Source organism: Stenella coeruleoalba (assembly GCF_951394435.1).
Source record: "Stenella coeruleoalba genome assembly, chromosome: 15".
NCBI lineage: Eukaryota > Metazoa > Chordata > Mammalia > Artiodactyla > Delphinidae > Stenella > Stenella coeruleoalba.
In genome coordinates, this window is record NC_137161.1 from 84,587,493 (window position 1) to 84,602,206 (window position 14,714).

A 14,714-nucleotide genomic window follows, 5' to 3' on the forward strand; every position below is an offset into this window, starting at 1 on the left:
GCTTCACACGAGCAAGTGCACTGGTCTTACGTGTGGCTCAGAGCAGAGGGCGTTCAGTGGCCTCAGGAGACTCGTCACTCGGTTTCGTGGTGCTGCGGGGTCGAGGGGCTTGAGCTCTGACGTTTTGTGTGTGTCCCCAGGTGTCGCGAATGCTCATGTTCTCCGGTTCTCCTCTGGCGCGAAACCCACCTTGTGCCTTTAGGGTGTGAAGACGAGGGTGTGGCAGGCCTGACGGGGCCACTGCTTGGCGGTGGGCTCTCGGCGGCCCTTCTGGCCCCAGTCTCGTGATCTGGAGGATCCAGTGACCCGCGGGCCAGTGCAGTGGTGTGTGCAGAGCTCTCTGCTCGGCCGTGCGTCCTGACCGCTTCCTGCACGCGGTTTTCCTGTGCGCTCACAGGCAGGGGTGGACCAAGGGCGGATTTGGGGTCCTTCTGATGGGGGAGTGGAGTGTTTTATCACCAACGTTGTGCAGAGTTGCAGGCATGGGGGATAAGGAAAAACTGACCAATGAGTAGCTGATGTTACTGGGTTGTTTTTTGTTTGGGTTTTTTTTTAACTATTTGAAAAAAATTAACCTTATCGAAGATAGTTGATTTACAATGTTGTGTTATTGTTTTTAACTCTCCTTGGACGAGCGCCTGAATGCCCCGCCCACAGGCCCGGGGTGGCAGGGGTTTGGATTTCGTCCTGACGCCGCCTCGCTGTTCTCCGGAGGCCTGGTCCCTTCCCCTCCGCACTCTCGGAGGCCTGTGAGGGGCTGCGTCACGTGGGTGGAGAGGGCGGGTGTTCAGCTCATGGTCACTGTCCTGCCCAGTCTTTTCTCTGCTGAATGGAGAGCAAAGAGCAGGTGGCCGGGCCAGCCCTGCCTGTCCTGCGGGTCGCTGTGCCTCGGTCCCGGGTGGGCCCTGGAAGGCCTGCTCTGTGTCACGTGGGTGATCGCTCTGGCTGGGGGGTGGGGGGAGCAGGGTGACCACGAGGCTAGACGCTATCTGCGGGGAGCAGGGCTTTGTTCTCCTGTTCACAGACCCCTTTTAGACCTGTTCCTTTTACGTTCGTCCAGGCAGGAGAAGGCCCACGACATATTCAACTTGGTGGTGGCTTTGCAAAACCTTTCAGAGAAAGAGTCTATTGAAGCGGGCGGGTCTCACTGACACACTTCTCTGGGCTGGAAGTGGGTTGTGTTACCTGCCTGGGACAGGCTTCCCGGGCCCCAGGGAGTTGGCCTTCCTGGCCGGCCTCTGACTTGGGTGTGGCCTGGGTGCTCTGTGCCTCCTGGCCGTGCTGTCCCCTTCGCCAGCTACCGAGACGCAGAGCTGGCACTGGGGACCCTGCAGCCGGGCCCGCCCCCTCCAGCCCTGCTCCACAGGTTGCTGGCGGAGCATCACCAGAGCCCGGGACCTTTGCATTAGGGTCTGTCTGAGGATCCTGATGATACAAGGATGCACACGCATGCTCTCCCACTCACGCACGTGAACACACACTCACGCTCTGCATTGTTCCCCTGTGTAAAGAATCCGATGCGGCCCCTCCCGATCTGCAGATGCCCCTCACCTCCCAGCGCACCCCCAAGGTCCCAGACTCCCTGCCTCCTCATGCCAGTGGGAACCAGAGAGACTTGAAGGAGGAGTGAAGGGTGTTGGTGTCGGCTGGGTGCCAGCTGCCTTACGTTGATGATGAGAAGGAATCTCCAGCCCCTCTGGCCGCTTCCCCACCCCCCCCGCGGCTCCCGCCCACGTTCCTGACACCTGTGGTCTTGTCTCCAGGGAAGGGGGCTCCCTACCTCCTGGGCGGCCTGCCTGCGATGAGCCCCAGGTGCTGCTGGCGCCCCGAGCGGCCTGAGCGTCGCTGTGAGGTGGCATCGGCTGCGGTGAGCTCGGCGGTGTCCACGGGGTGGGGGCTTTACTGTTGAGGAAGATGGGGACCCAGCGTGGAGCAGGCTCCAGGCACCCTGATTCCCTTCTTCCTTCCCCGAGAACGGGTGACGTTGTCCCCGTTCCCCTGGCAAAGTGTGCAAAAGGAAGGGACCGCCTGTGCGGGCACGCGTGCGTGTGCGTGCACGTGAACGAATGCCGGCCGCCCCAGGCTTCAGGTTACTGAACGGTCACAGTGATCTTCATCGTTCCCGGATCGTTCCCACGGCAGAAGACCCACCCCGTGTCGGTGAGCTGGGGCTCGCTGATTTCACGTTAAAAGCCCACTGCGAGCGTCCGCTAGGCCCTCGGGGCTGGGAGCCCACCGCAGGCGCCCTTGGGTGAACTGGGATAGGCCCCAGCAGGGCAGGTGGCAGAAGCGGCTGTACCAGGCACTTCCCGAGGGCACTGAAGGAAGAATCCACCCGGTTCCCCTGGACCGTTTGGACCATGGTTTTGCGCCCGTGGTAATGCGCTCAGGCACTTTCGGCGTTTGTTTTCCATAAATATCGCCTTTCCCAGCTGCCAGCTTCTCCGTGGTCTCCAGAGGATCAGAATATCCTGAGTGAGCCCCGGGCCGGCGGCGGGCGGGGGCGGGGCTGCGGAGCCCGCCAGCGTGTTCCCAGAGGGCTGGCTTGTGGGGCCCGTGCCCCGCAGGGCGGGCTCTGGTGCCCGAGATAAAGACAGTAATCACTTCTCCCTCTGGGAGGGAGGGCGGGCCATGTGGTTTTTGTCAGCGGCTGGGGAAGGGCGAGAGGGCCGGGTTTATTTGTGTTCCCAGGATGGACAGAGCTTGTAAGCTGGATTCTCAGCCTCAGTCCCGTCACACTTTGGGCCAGCAGTTCCTCGCTGTAGGGGACCGCCCTGTGCCTTGCAGGACGTTAGCCGCGTCCCAGGCCTGGCCGCCTCTGGGCCTTGCTGAGTGTCCTGGGGGCAAGCTCGCCCTCGTCTGGGAACCACTGATTTGGACCCGGTGGCCTGGACCCTTTGGAGGAACTCAGTCTGTTGGCCACGCCCTTCGCCTCCCATAGGGGCCGGTGGCCTTGTGCCCCAGGACCTGGACCATCAGCCCAGGCTGGCTGTCATGGGGGCGCCGTCTGAGGGACTTGGGTGCCTTGAGGAGGGGAAGTGCGAGCTTCTTTCTGTGCCAGTGGACGCCTTCCTGGGTGGCCTACCCCGGCCCGCAGAGGCTGACCTTCTCCCGATGCTGGAAGGCAGGGCCTCCTTGGCTCTCGGTGCCCTCTTCCGAGGAGACAAGGCTAGAGGGTTTCTAAAAGCCACCGAGGCTTGAGGTTCTCTCTGCAGGGACATCTCTGCATCAGCACTGGGCTCGTCACAAATTGCCCTTCAATGTCTGTGTGGTCTGGCATACAGTAGGTGCTCATTAAACACCTGTTTAAGGGTGGATGCAAATTAGAAGAGCAAGCTCCTCTGTGAGTCTCGGCTTCCGGGTGCGCCAAGACTCCAGGGTTGGAACTGGTTTTCTTTGCGGGGGGGGGGTTGGGGGTGGGGTGGGGGGAGGGCAGGTGGGAGTGGCGTGCAGACGGCATGGCTGCCCACTAGTGCAGGTGGGGGCTTGAGTGAGGAGTGCGCTGCTCTGGCGCCGACAGTGTGACCTGCCAGCCTCCCTTCTCTTCCAAGGCCGGCTGGAGTGGTGGCAGGCGTGTCGTCTGAGTGCCTGACTTTGGGTGTGTTTGCCGTCATCCACAGACGGGCAGATGGGCCTGAGCCCCGACTAAACGGGGATGTTCAGGCGCCTCACGAAGCCTCTGCTGTCTCCATCTGCTGGTTGTGCGCCGCGGATTCTGTCCCCTTGAGTCCCCCGACCTCTCTGTGCTGTTTTCTTTGGATGTTTTTCTCCTCCCGCCTCGAATCTGATTTTTAATAACACTTATCTCAGGATGAACAAGGCGGCCTGGATTCTCTTCTCCTTTTATTGAAGAGCAGCTGCCTGTTGAGTGAGGCTTCCTCTGGGCATATTCTCAGCGATGCAGTCATTGAGGGAAATGTTTATTTTATGTAGTTTGGGGGAAACAAAGCAATGCCCAACTTTTTCCATCAGTCTAAAACTAGAAAACTATTTGCACTTAAAAGACATCTTTGAGGACTTTCAATTTAAAGAGAACATAAAGTTGAACGGTTAGCTGCTAATAGCCAGTTTCATAAAAAAAAAAAATTCATAGTTTTCAGTTTCATGTAGAAGCGCGGCGTTGGAAGGAGGCCTAGCAGCCCTGCTCTCCCGAGCCTGGTGTTGCCCACCTGGGGCCTGGCTGGCAGCACCCCATCCTCCCTCGGGAGACTTCTGGCCAAGGAACCTCCAGAGGCTCAGTGCTAAACACGGGGAGATCAGAACTGGCGTAAAATGTTTGAAAGACACAAAACATAGTAGGAATTGGCCAAAGTATGGCCAGGGTGGACACTGCAGGGAAGGAAAAGTCAGGTTGGATCCTTATTCCAAATGCATTGAAAACCTGCAAGTCAGAGGTGAAGTTACAGCCAGAAGAAGGATTTCATAAATAAGGCTTCAGAGATGCAAAACACAGGGGAAAGGTAGATGCATTTGACTGTATCAAAGTTGACGCTTTGTTTTTAACTAAGAACATTCTACAGCTAAGGTTTAGCTCTACCCACGGTGCTGCCTGTGAATCCAGCTCCTTGCTTTTTCTGGAGACGTAGTTTCCCGTCACTTGCGTGTATCCCATGATCCATTCTCCTAATCATGGGCTCTCAGGTTGCATCCAGCTCCGTCGTACTACAGACAATGGCATGATGACCCTCTCGAGGGCCTGTGCAGAGTTCTCTGGGGGGGTCATCTCCAGGGAATGGAGTTTCTGGATTATAGATATGTCTGTTTCATTTCTTAGTAAGCACTGCGGGACGGCAGCTTCTCCAGAAAGGCTGCCACGACACTGGCGTGCTTTCTTGTGTGGCCCTTCCACATCCTTAAGCATTGGGTATGAGCCCCCAACCCTCGAAAATCTCCCCTGAGAATATGTTAAAATCAAAAGGAGCTGCAGGAGAGTGAGGTGCTGGAGTCACGCAGCCGGAGAAACTCCCTGCAGCCGACGGACGCGAGCAGCGTGAACCGAGTCGTGAAGTGATTTCCCCAGAGTCACGGTGTGTGGCTTTGAAACTGTCCCTCTGCCTAAACTAAAACTCAAGAGACGGGTCTTTTGGGTATTGATTAGCCAGTGATTTGAAGGTGAAAGAATTTTCTTCGTTGTGCTTATTCATTTATTTATTTGTCAGCAGACATTTGTTGAGTGCTGCTATGGTAGGTACTTGACCAGGTACTGATCACGTATATAGCAAATAAAGACAAAGAAACAAGCACTCGAAAAACGGAGACTTACAAATTGTGATATGTTCTATGAAAGAAAAGTACAAGTGCTAATTTAGCAGGGAGGTTAGGGAAATTCCCTGTGAGGAGATGAAATTTAAGCCAATCTCAAAGTTGACAGAACTAAGCAGGTGAAGAGCAGTAGACAGTAAGTGGTGCAGGAAGAGCTTTCTGGGCAGAGGGAACAGCATTGTGCAAAGACCCAGAGATGAGAGAGAATGAAATAAATGCAAGGCACCGGAAGACAATGTGGCTGGAGGGTGGGGGAGATTGTGGGAGGTGAAGCTGGAGAGACGGTCGGGGGTTGTTAGGTATTTTGGGCTTTAGACTAATGAGAGGCCACTGAAGGGGTTAAAAGACCACTGTGGCTACTGGGTAAAAAGTACTTTGAAAAGTCAGTAATAGATGAATTTATTGTAGGAGTCTAGGTGAAAATTGATGGTAGCTTGGACGAGTTATGGGGAAGCAGGTAGAGAGAAGTTGATGAATCCCAAACGTATTCTGGAGGTAGAATCATCGATATTTGTAAATGAACTAGATGTTGAAGATGAGAAAGAGTGGGGGGTGTGTCCAGAATGACTCCCAGGTTTCTGACATGAGCAGTTGTGTAGATGGAGACGCCATTTACCAAAGTGGTGACCACCGAGAGAGAAAGAAGTTATGGAGGGAAGAGTAAGAGTTCTCTTTAGACTGTTGAGTTTGAGACATCCAAACGGAGGTGGCACGTGGGATGTCAGATGATATGGATCTGGAGCTCGGAAGAGTAAACTTACATTAAGCTGTTAATAGGTGATATTTAAGCTGTGAAAACTGATAGATGACCCGGTAGTAAATGTATATACAATGAGAAGAGTTGAGGGCTTAATATGGAAACTGGAAGAACTCCAACTGTAGAGGCAAAGTAATGGAGGAACAAATGAGACCAAGGGGAGGCCAGAGATGTACAAGACAACAAAAGAGTGTGGTGCCGTGGAGGCCAACGTGAGGCTACTGTAGGTCAAAAAGGTGCAGATCATTGGATTGAGCAACATGGAGGTCACCAAATACCTTACTGATAGCTGTGCTGCTGGAATGTTAAGCATGCAAAACTATGTTGAAATAGGTTGAGAAATTGGTACTGGCAATATGTGGGATTAATTATTCTAGAAGATCTTTCTATATAAAGTACCTGGAAGTGCTGGCTGAACTATAACAATTCTCCTTTTAGATGCACAGCTGAATATCCCCCCAAAGTAAAGTAATCTCTAAGGGTGAAAAAACAAAACAGAACAAAATGAGGACCTTGAAACGTTAGAATCTTAGCTGATTATGAAGCTACCATTGCCCCACAGGCTCTTGCCAGTCTTTATAACCAAGAAATTTAAGTTTAATAGCTGTCTAAGAAAGAGACACAGAGCCTTGGGACCTCAGGAAGTAGAAAGTTGGGACTGAGACCCTCACATATATTGGGAAACTGTAAAGGGTGACACACTGAATGAAAAGACAGAATAGGAAGAATCTGCTACCTGGTGAAAGGAGATGACAGAGAGTTATTATCTCTCTTGACCTGGGCTCTGGGTGGGAAAAACTACTCATTCCTAGAATTGGAAATCACCTCTCCTCTCAGGTGTCTGGGGTTCAAAATTGCACTACTTAAGTGATCTGGATAATCACTGGATAAGAAATTAAATTACTGTGTACGTAATTTGATAGTGTACAAGGACATCGGACAGAAACAAAGTAAATCCTCTCTGGAAGGACATCTACACAGGCATCCCAAGCCTGGCCAGAGACGAGCTAACAGTCCAAAATGACGAGACACTTGAAGTGATGCTTCCTGAAAAGAGTCAGTAGAAAACAAACTGTAGAATCAGGTTCTCAAGAACTTAGGAATTGGAACCATTAGATATAAAAGATTGAGTAAGTATTTTTAAAATGTTTAATGAAATAAAAGGTAGAAAGAAAACAGGAAAGAACAGAATGTCATCCCAAAAGGCAAGGAAGATTTGGAAAAGAACAAGATAATGCTTTTAGTAATAAAAATGCAAGTTTGTAAATGGTTACTTCAGCGATGGCTTAAACAGCAGACTAACTATAACTGAAGAGAATTAGAGGACGAGGTAGACCTGGCATCACGCAGACAGAAACGTGGGTTGAGAGACACGGGGAACGGGATGAAAAGGTCTGTCACATGTTCACGTGAAGAGGATCAAGAGAATGGGGTGAGGACATACTCCACGGACATACCTGAGAGTCATCCGGGAGCATGGGATGAAAAGCAGCAGTCTTCCGATTCAGAAATCACAGTGCTTCCTCTGTAAGATAAACGAAAAGTTTACCCCTTGCTGCCTAGTGGTGATACTGCAGGACACTTCAGAGATTTTTACAGTCGCCGAGAAGAAAAGACAGGCGAGCAGCAGGCTTCCCACCCGGAACCGCAGAAACCAGAGGTCAGCCGATGGGGCCTTCAAAGCTGGAGAGAACAGGACTGAGAACCCAGAGTTGCGGTCCTGGCTGCCCCAGCACCCAGGCGACGGGCCACGGAGGATGCCACGGAGCTGCTTCCCACCAACGGACCCTGCCATAGAGGGATTCCAAAGGATGGGCCAGAGGGCAAAGGCCACCTGAAGATGCCACTGGAGAGGAAGGAGACCCGGGGTGTAGAGAATGGCGAGCAAGGAGTTGGACGGTAGGTCTGGGCAAACGTCTAAAACAGTTATAACAGGGCCGAACCCCGGGGCGCAGCCATGCCGGCCCCCACCGGCCAGAAGCCGCGGCGGAGACCTGGAAACTACAGCCCCCGTGAGGCTCTGCGCGCGCGCATGCGCAGTGGCACGCGTGGCACGCGTGGTGCGCGGTGTGCGTGGCGCGCGGCGTGGCGTGCGTGGGCGTTCTAGAACGCAGCAGATAGGGCCTCGGCGCCATGTTGGGGCCGAAGGGACGGCGGAGAGGCGCTTGAAGCGGCGGGAGCGGAGCGGGAGCGGGTCGGACCTGGGCTGGTAGGAGCCCCGCCCCTCCCGCCTCAGCGGATCATGACTCGGGCGGCCGCGGAGGTCGCGGTGGCGGGGGACGCGGCGTGGCGGGGCCAGCGCTAGAGATGATGCCGTTTCCGGTGACCACCCCGGGATCACAACAGACCCCGCCGCCGCCCAAGCACTATGGCGTCTCCTCCCCCATCAGTTTAGCACCCCCCAGGGAGACTGACTGCATACTTACCCAGAAATTAATTGAAACCCTGAAGCCCTTTGGGGTTTTTGAAGAGGAAGAGGAACTACAGCGCAGGATTTTAATTTTGGAGAAATTAAATAACCTGGTAAAGGAATGGATACGAGAAATCAGTGAAAGCAAGAGTCTTCCACAAGCTGTAATAGAAAACGTTGGAGGGAAAATCTTTACATTCGGTTCTTATAGATTAGGGGTGCATACGAAAGGTGCCGATATCGACGCGTTGTGCGTGGCACCAAGACATGTTGATCGAAGCGACTTTTTCACCTCCTTCTATGGTAAATTGAAACTACATGAAGAAGTAAAGGATTTAAGGGCTGTTGAAGAGGCATTTGTACCAGTTATCAAACTGTGTTTTGATGGGATAGAGATTGATATTTTGTTCGCAAGATTAGCACTGCAGACTATTCCGGAAGATTTGGACCTAAGAGATGACAGTCTGCTTAAAAACTTAGATATTAGGTGCATAAGAAGTCTTAATGGTTGCCGGGTAACTGATGAGATTTTACATCTGGTACCAAACATTGACAACTTCAGATTAACTCTGAGAGCCATCAAGTTGTGGGCCAAATGCCACAATATCTATTCCAATATATTAGGTTTCCTAGGAGGTGTTTCCTGGGCGATGCTAGTAGCAAGAACTTGCCAGCTTTATCCAAATGCGATAGCATCAACTCTTGTACGTAAATTTTTCTTGGTGTTTTCTGAATGGGAATGGCCAAATCCAGTGCTACTGAAAGAGCCTGAAGAACGGAATCTTAATTTGCCTGTCTGGGACCCAAGAGTAAATCCCAGCGATAGGTACCATCTCATGCCTATAATTACACCAGCATACCCACAGCAGAACTCCACGTACAACGTGTCTGTTTCAACAAGGATGGTCATGATTGAGGAGTTTAAGCAAGGGCTTGCTATTACACATGAGATTTTGCTGAGTAAGGCAGAGTGGTCCAAACTTTTTGAAGCTCCCAGCTTCTTTCAAAAGTACAAGCATTATATTGTACTTCTAGCAAGTGCGCCAACAGAAAAACAACATCTAGAATGGGTGGGCTTGGTGGAATCAAAAATCCGAATCCTGGTTGGAAGCTTGGAGAAGAATGAATTTATTACACTGGCACATGTGAATCCTCAGTCGTTTCCAGCACCCAAGGAAAATCCTGACAGGGAAGAATTTCGTACAATGTGGGTGATTGGGTTAGTGTTAAAAAAGCCAGAAAACTCTGACATTCTCAGTATTGATCTCACCTATGATATCCAGTCTTTCACAGATACAGTTTATAGGCAAGCGATAAATAGTAAGATGTTTGAGATGGATATGAAAATTGCTGCAATGCATTTGAGAAGAAAGGAACTTCATCAACTACTACCTGGTCACGTGCTTCAGAAAAAGAAAACACACTCGATGGAAGGTGTCAGATGGACAGCTTTGGATGACGGCAGCCTCGACTTGTCTGTAGACAGTGAAGACAGCACGTCTGTGTCTTCACTTCCTGGCTCTATGAAGACTGGCCCAGTGACTGGCAGCGCTCAGGGCAGAAGCATTCCTGCCCCGGCTGTGATGGCAGCATCTGTGACCATCGTACAGGTTCCTGAAGTTTCCTTACAACAAGCAAATCCCAGCAACAGCCCGGGGGGCGCGTCCAGCGGAAGCGTCCCTCAGACTGCCCCACAACCAACTATTTCTCCACCGCCGAAGCCCATGGTCACCAGAGTTGTTTCCTCAACACCTCTGGTCAACCATCCACCCAGGCCTTCAGGGAGCACAGCAGCAAACATAGCTAACCCTATCATAGGAGTCTAGAGGACATTGTCACGTCACAAAGAAGAAAGGACCAAGGAAACCAAAACAGAAGAGGAACGGTCTCATAAAGAGACAGGTGCGACTCAATTGGAAACTATTCAGACAGCAGCTTCTCTGTTGGCCTCATGGGGAACATCCAGTGCAGACCTTCTCAGTATCCCTGCTCTCCCTGCAAGTCTTATTCCTATTATCAAGAATTCAGTAAAACAGATTGAACTGAGAAGAACGATCTCAAGGGTCTGTAAGCAGCGTCTGCCAACTCAGCCTGCTGTCTTCAAATGCTAAAGGAGAAGGACGAAGGGCACCAAACTAGACATGGTTCAGAATAGCTTTGTTAGGCTTATTTGATGACTTCCTTTATTGGGCTTATCTTAATCAGAAGTCCAGGTTAGTATGTGAAGCCAGAAGTACTGTTAATTAACGTGTCAGATTATTTATGTGTCAGCCACAGTTAAACGCTAACTATTTCGAAGGACTCCTGCCCTTAAAGAGGAAAAAGAGAGGAAAAAACCCTCCAGCTATGTTTGTACCCATGACTGACATTGGGACTGGATTGATGTTGGATGCATTGTTGGGGAAAGTTTGCAGTACAAACTAGTATCAGAATTCCATGCTGGTGATGCACTTTATATTTTTATTAGACAGTAGAACAAATTTTAGATTTTTCAGCTTGATGAATTTCAGATTTTTCCTGAATGATGTTCTTCATTAGTAATCTTCAGATTGGTTCCCATTGTGCAGTGGTGTACTGTACTTCAGAAAAAGCATAAAGTACATCTAGCTCTGTCCCTGTGAGAGCTGTAACCCTTTAAAATGAAATGTCAACTCTTAGGGTATATATTTGGCATTGAAACAGTAATTAGTAAGTGTTTGGTTTTGATGGGACGGGATCAAGAAATGATTGGTTTTATCTGAAGAACTGTTTCAGAGTGCATACAGTCAGCCGTCAAACAGCAGATACTGTCCTGAGCTAACAGAGCTCCATATTCTCTTGTCCTTAATCATTTGCCCTAAAAGAAAAAGAGCTTTTTGTGTCCCCTGCCCCCACCGCCTTCTCTTTGCTTGTGTGCACAAGGTATGCTTGTATATCGTTTCACAGAAAACTCAGTATGCTAGGATTTTCTTAACCATGATGTGAAACCAACAGTCCTGTGGCCACATGGCTAATATTTTAGTAAAGCTTTACTGAAAGTAATTTCCGTGAAGCATGTTATCCATCTTGGATGGTCATTTGGTCTCCACATAAGAGAAGATTTGTATACTCCACAGAATCCCTGCTTATAGTAAAGTTAATTTCTAATTTAAACGTGTAAGCAAAAAAGCATTTTCTCCAGAATTTTAAACCAATTTTTATTTGTAAATGACTTCCTAAAATTCATCAGTAAAACTTACATGTAGAAACATCAGAAATTTCTAGCAAGCACTTGACATCTAGTCAGCTTTCTACTCTTTTGTTTTATCCTGCAAAAGATTCGAAATAATAACCTTTCTTTAAAAAAAAACAAAAAAGACAGCTCATAATTAGCAGCAGAACATTCATGTTTCTCAACAGTTGTAGGTGAATGAAAACAGTCTTTCTTAATCTGGACACAGCAAACCTAACAGGTTTTCCAAATAGCCTGATGCTGATTCTTCCTATCCCCCAACAGTGTTCCTTTCTACCACATGTGCGTTTTTCATGTTAAACTGCAGCTTCTTAAACCCTTTCCCTATCCTTTTAAATAATTTCCCCCAAAGTTGGAATATAGTCATTTCTGTTGTGGGCTGTGCAGTAATTGAGACTTTCTGTTCACCATGACTTTCTGACGCCTAATACACAGTGTTCCCACTACCTGTGCAGTCCCCTTCCACCACAATAAAATCAGGTGAAGTGTGTACAGTACCTGTGTATTTTGAATAGCTATTGTGTCCTTGAAATTGCCACGCACAGATTTAGTCTTGTCATTTTGTTCACACATTGGCGAAAAATTAGTTTATTAAATGTTTCGTGTAACTGTACTTGTTTTACCGAGCTGGAAAGTTGGAGCTTTTTAATTCTAGTTTTCGTTACCTGAATATCAGACTATTTTTTTCATATGGTGTGCATAGTATCTCATGACTGGAGTTTGCTTTGTTTTATAGTATCTGTACTCCTTGTATTTTTCAAGCACTATTTTGAAAACAGATGATGTATTTCTCCATTAAAAAACACAAAGTAAGCAAGAAAGAGGCGAGCAGAGGGGTTTAAATCTGATGATAACAGTTCAGATGTTCATACTGTTGTTCTGGTGGGTAAAGTCACCAATGAACGTTTCGACTTACTTGAAGTCTAGAATTCATGTTATAATAGGGAAAAAACATGAAAAGGTTAAAACTTCATATCACTAGTGGTACAAAAAAAATGGAGTTAAAAAATCTTAATCCAAAAGAAGGCAGGAAAGAGGTGGGGGGGGGGAGGTGGGAAGCATAGAGAAAATGGTGTAGAAAGAAAATACAATCTAAGGTGGTGGAAATGAAACGAAATATATCTGTCACTATATACATAATAAATGGACTAAGCTTCCTGAGTAAAATTTGGAGATTGTCAAGAGTCCATGGAAAAACTAAGCCCAGCTGTATGCTCTTTATTTATGAGAGACACACCCAAAACGTAAGACATAAAGAATGGAAAAAAGGCCAATGGAAAGTTGTTACAGTAACAATGTTATCCAAACATTTCAAAGCAGAAATAATTACTAGGGACAAAAGGGACCACTGAATTAATGAGAGAAGAAATAGTGCAGCAGGAAAGGGGACCAATTTAATTTTTTTTGCACCTAGTAAAATAACCTCAACATAAAGCAAAGATTAACGGAAATTGCCAAAAGCGTCATTGTCACAGAAGATTTTAAACGACTCTTTTCATTAATTGATACTAAGCAGACGACAAGTAGAAGGGAAACAGTTTTGAACACAACAACAGTGCTTGGCAGACTTTTCCTGTAAAGGGCCAGATAGGAAATATTTTCAGCTTTGTGAGGCTATACAAACTCTGCCTTTGTAGAGTGAAAGCAGCCCTGGACAATATGTGAACAGATGGCCAGGCCTGGATTTGTCACCCATTCCCCCCCGGCTGGCGTTTGTCGTCCCTGATCTATTGGGCATTTGTTATAGAAACTTCCACTCAACAATTAGAAAATGCATGTTATTCTCAAGCACTTGGACATGTAAAAAAAAAAAAATAACCTCATGCTAGATCCAGAAAGTAAGACTCAACATAGCTCAAGTTATCTGATTCATAGAACTTGTTCTCTTACTGCAGAACAGTAAGTTAGGAACCATGACAAACAGCATAGAGAAGAATTTCCTAAAGAAGACACAAGAAAGCTCACACCGTGAAGAGACTGATGAACAGAATCTCTTAATCGTATTGAGTAATGAACAGTGAAAATTGAAAAACAGTCTGTAAGCAGGGAGATTTCATAATACGTAAAACAAATGATTACTAGCCAGGCTATATTAAGGATGAAGAAAAAAATCTATTTGAAAAGATGAAACAACCCAATAAACTGGCAAAAGACATGCGTAGGTATTTCACAGAAGAGGAACTAAGAATGGACAATAAACATGGAAAGGTGCTCGATCTTGTTAGTGAGGAAAATAGGATTTAAGACCACAGAGCTATTTTTCTTTTACAAAAATGAAGCCTAACAATATTCAGGTTTGGCGAGGAGGCGGGGGGAGTACACGCTGTCTGGTCCCTTCAGGAGAAGGTGGCTGTTGTCTAGTGTGGCCGACGTGCCCGCACCCTGTGCTCCATTCCTTCTGCCCTGGGGGCTCCACTCCCACACTGTGGGGCACTGGTGGGTTTAACCTCACCAGTCTCTTTATCCCTTGAGGTGGCCAGAGTTTGTGGGCCACCGCTGCAGCCGTGTCCAGAACCCTACACACCCTCTAGTTTACCTCCAGCGTGCCATGGGGATGTCATCGTTTCCCTCACATGCCATCGTATCAGAAAAGTCAGGAAGCACTTTCCTAGAAAGACCGTCCCACGGGTCACCGGGAGACGAGTAGGGGAGTGTTTGCGGCAGCATTCTGTAATAGCCTGAAGCTCGAAATGACCCACATACCCCTGAACGGGGAGTGGAGAGAGTGTATTCATGCAGCAGACAGCGTAAAGCTGTGAGATTAGATGGACCAAAGCTTCATGCATCGGGGTAGGTGTGTCTCATAGTGTTGAGGGGAGAGAGACAGTCACAGAAAAATACACAGTGTGGCACAATCTACACAAGGTTTACAGAAAAGCAAAATAGGGCAGTATAATTTAGGGTGACAAAAAAGTGAGGTATAACTATAAAGGAAAAACGAGGGAATGTGAAATAAAATTCAGAATAGCAAGGGCGAGAGGTGGGGAGAAGCAGGGGAGGTGCAGCTGCAAGAAAGCAGACTGGAAGTGTTCTACTTTTTGCAGGTTGGGTGGTGGAGGAAATGGTGTTCATTT

The 14,714-nt window shown here is 48.5% G+C and overlaps 2 protein-coding genes across 2 annotated transcripts in view; both read left to right on the plus strand.

Annotated features, from left to right (window-relative positions):
* The window catches only part of RADIL (Rap associating with DIL domain), a 127,883-nt gene that overhangs the window by 70,272 nt on the left and 42,897 nt on the right, over nucleotides 1-14,714 (plus strand).
* PAPOLB (poly(A) polymerase beta) lies at nucleotides 8,173-12,581 on the plus strand. The gene has a single exon (XM_079944958.1). The coding sequence runs from the start codon at nucleotides 8,327-8,329 to the stop codon at nucleotides 10,253-10,255; it is 1,929 nt and encodes a 642-aa protein (XP_079801084.1). The 5' UTR covers nucleotides 8,173-8,326; the 3' UTR covers nucleotides 10,256-12,581.

What these genes read in the sequence shown, in the direction of transcription:
- PAPOLB (XM_079944958.1), top strand. Translation starts at nt 8,327, where the DNA reads ATGATGCCGTTTCCGGTGACCACCCCGGGATCACAACAGACCCCGCCG.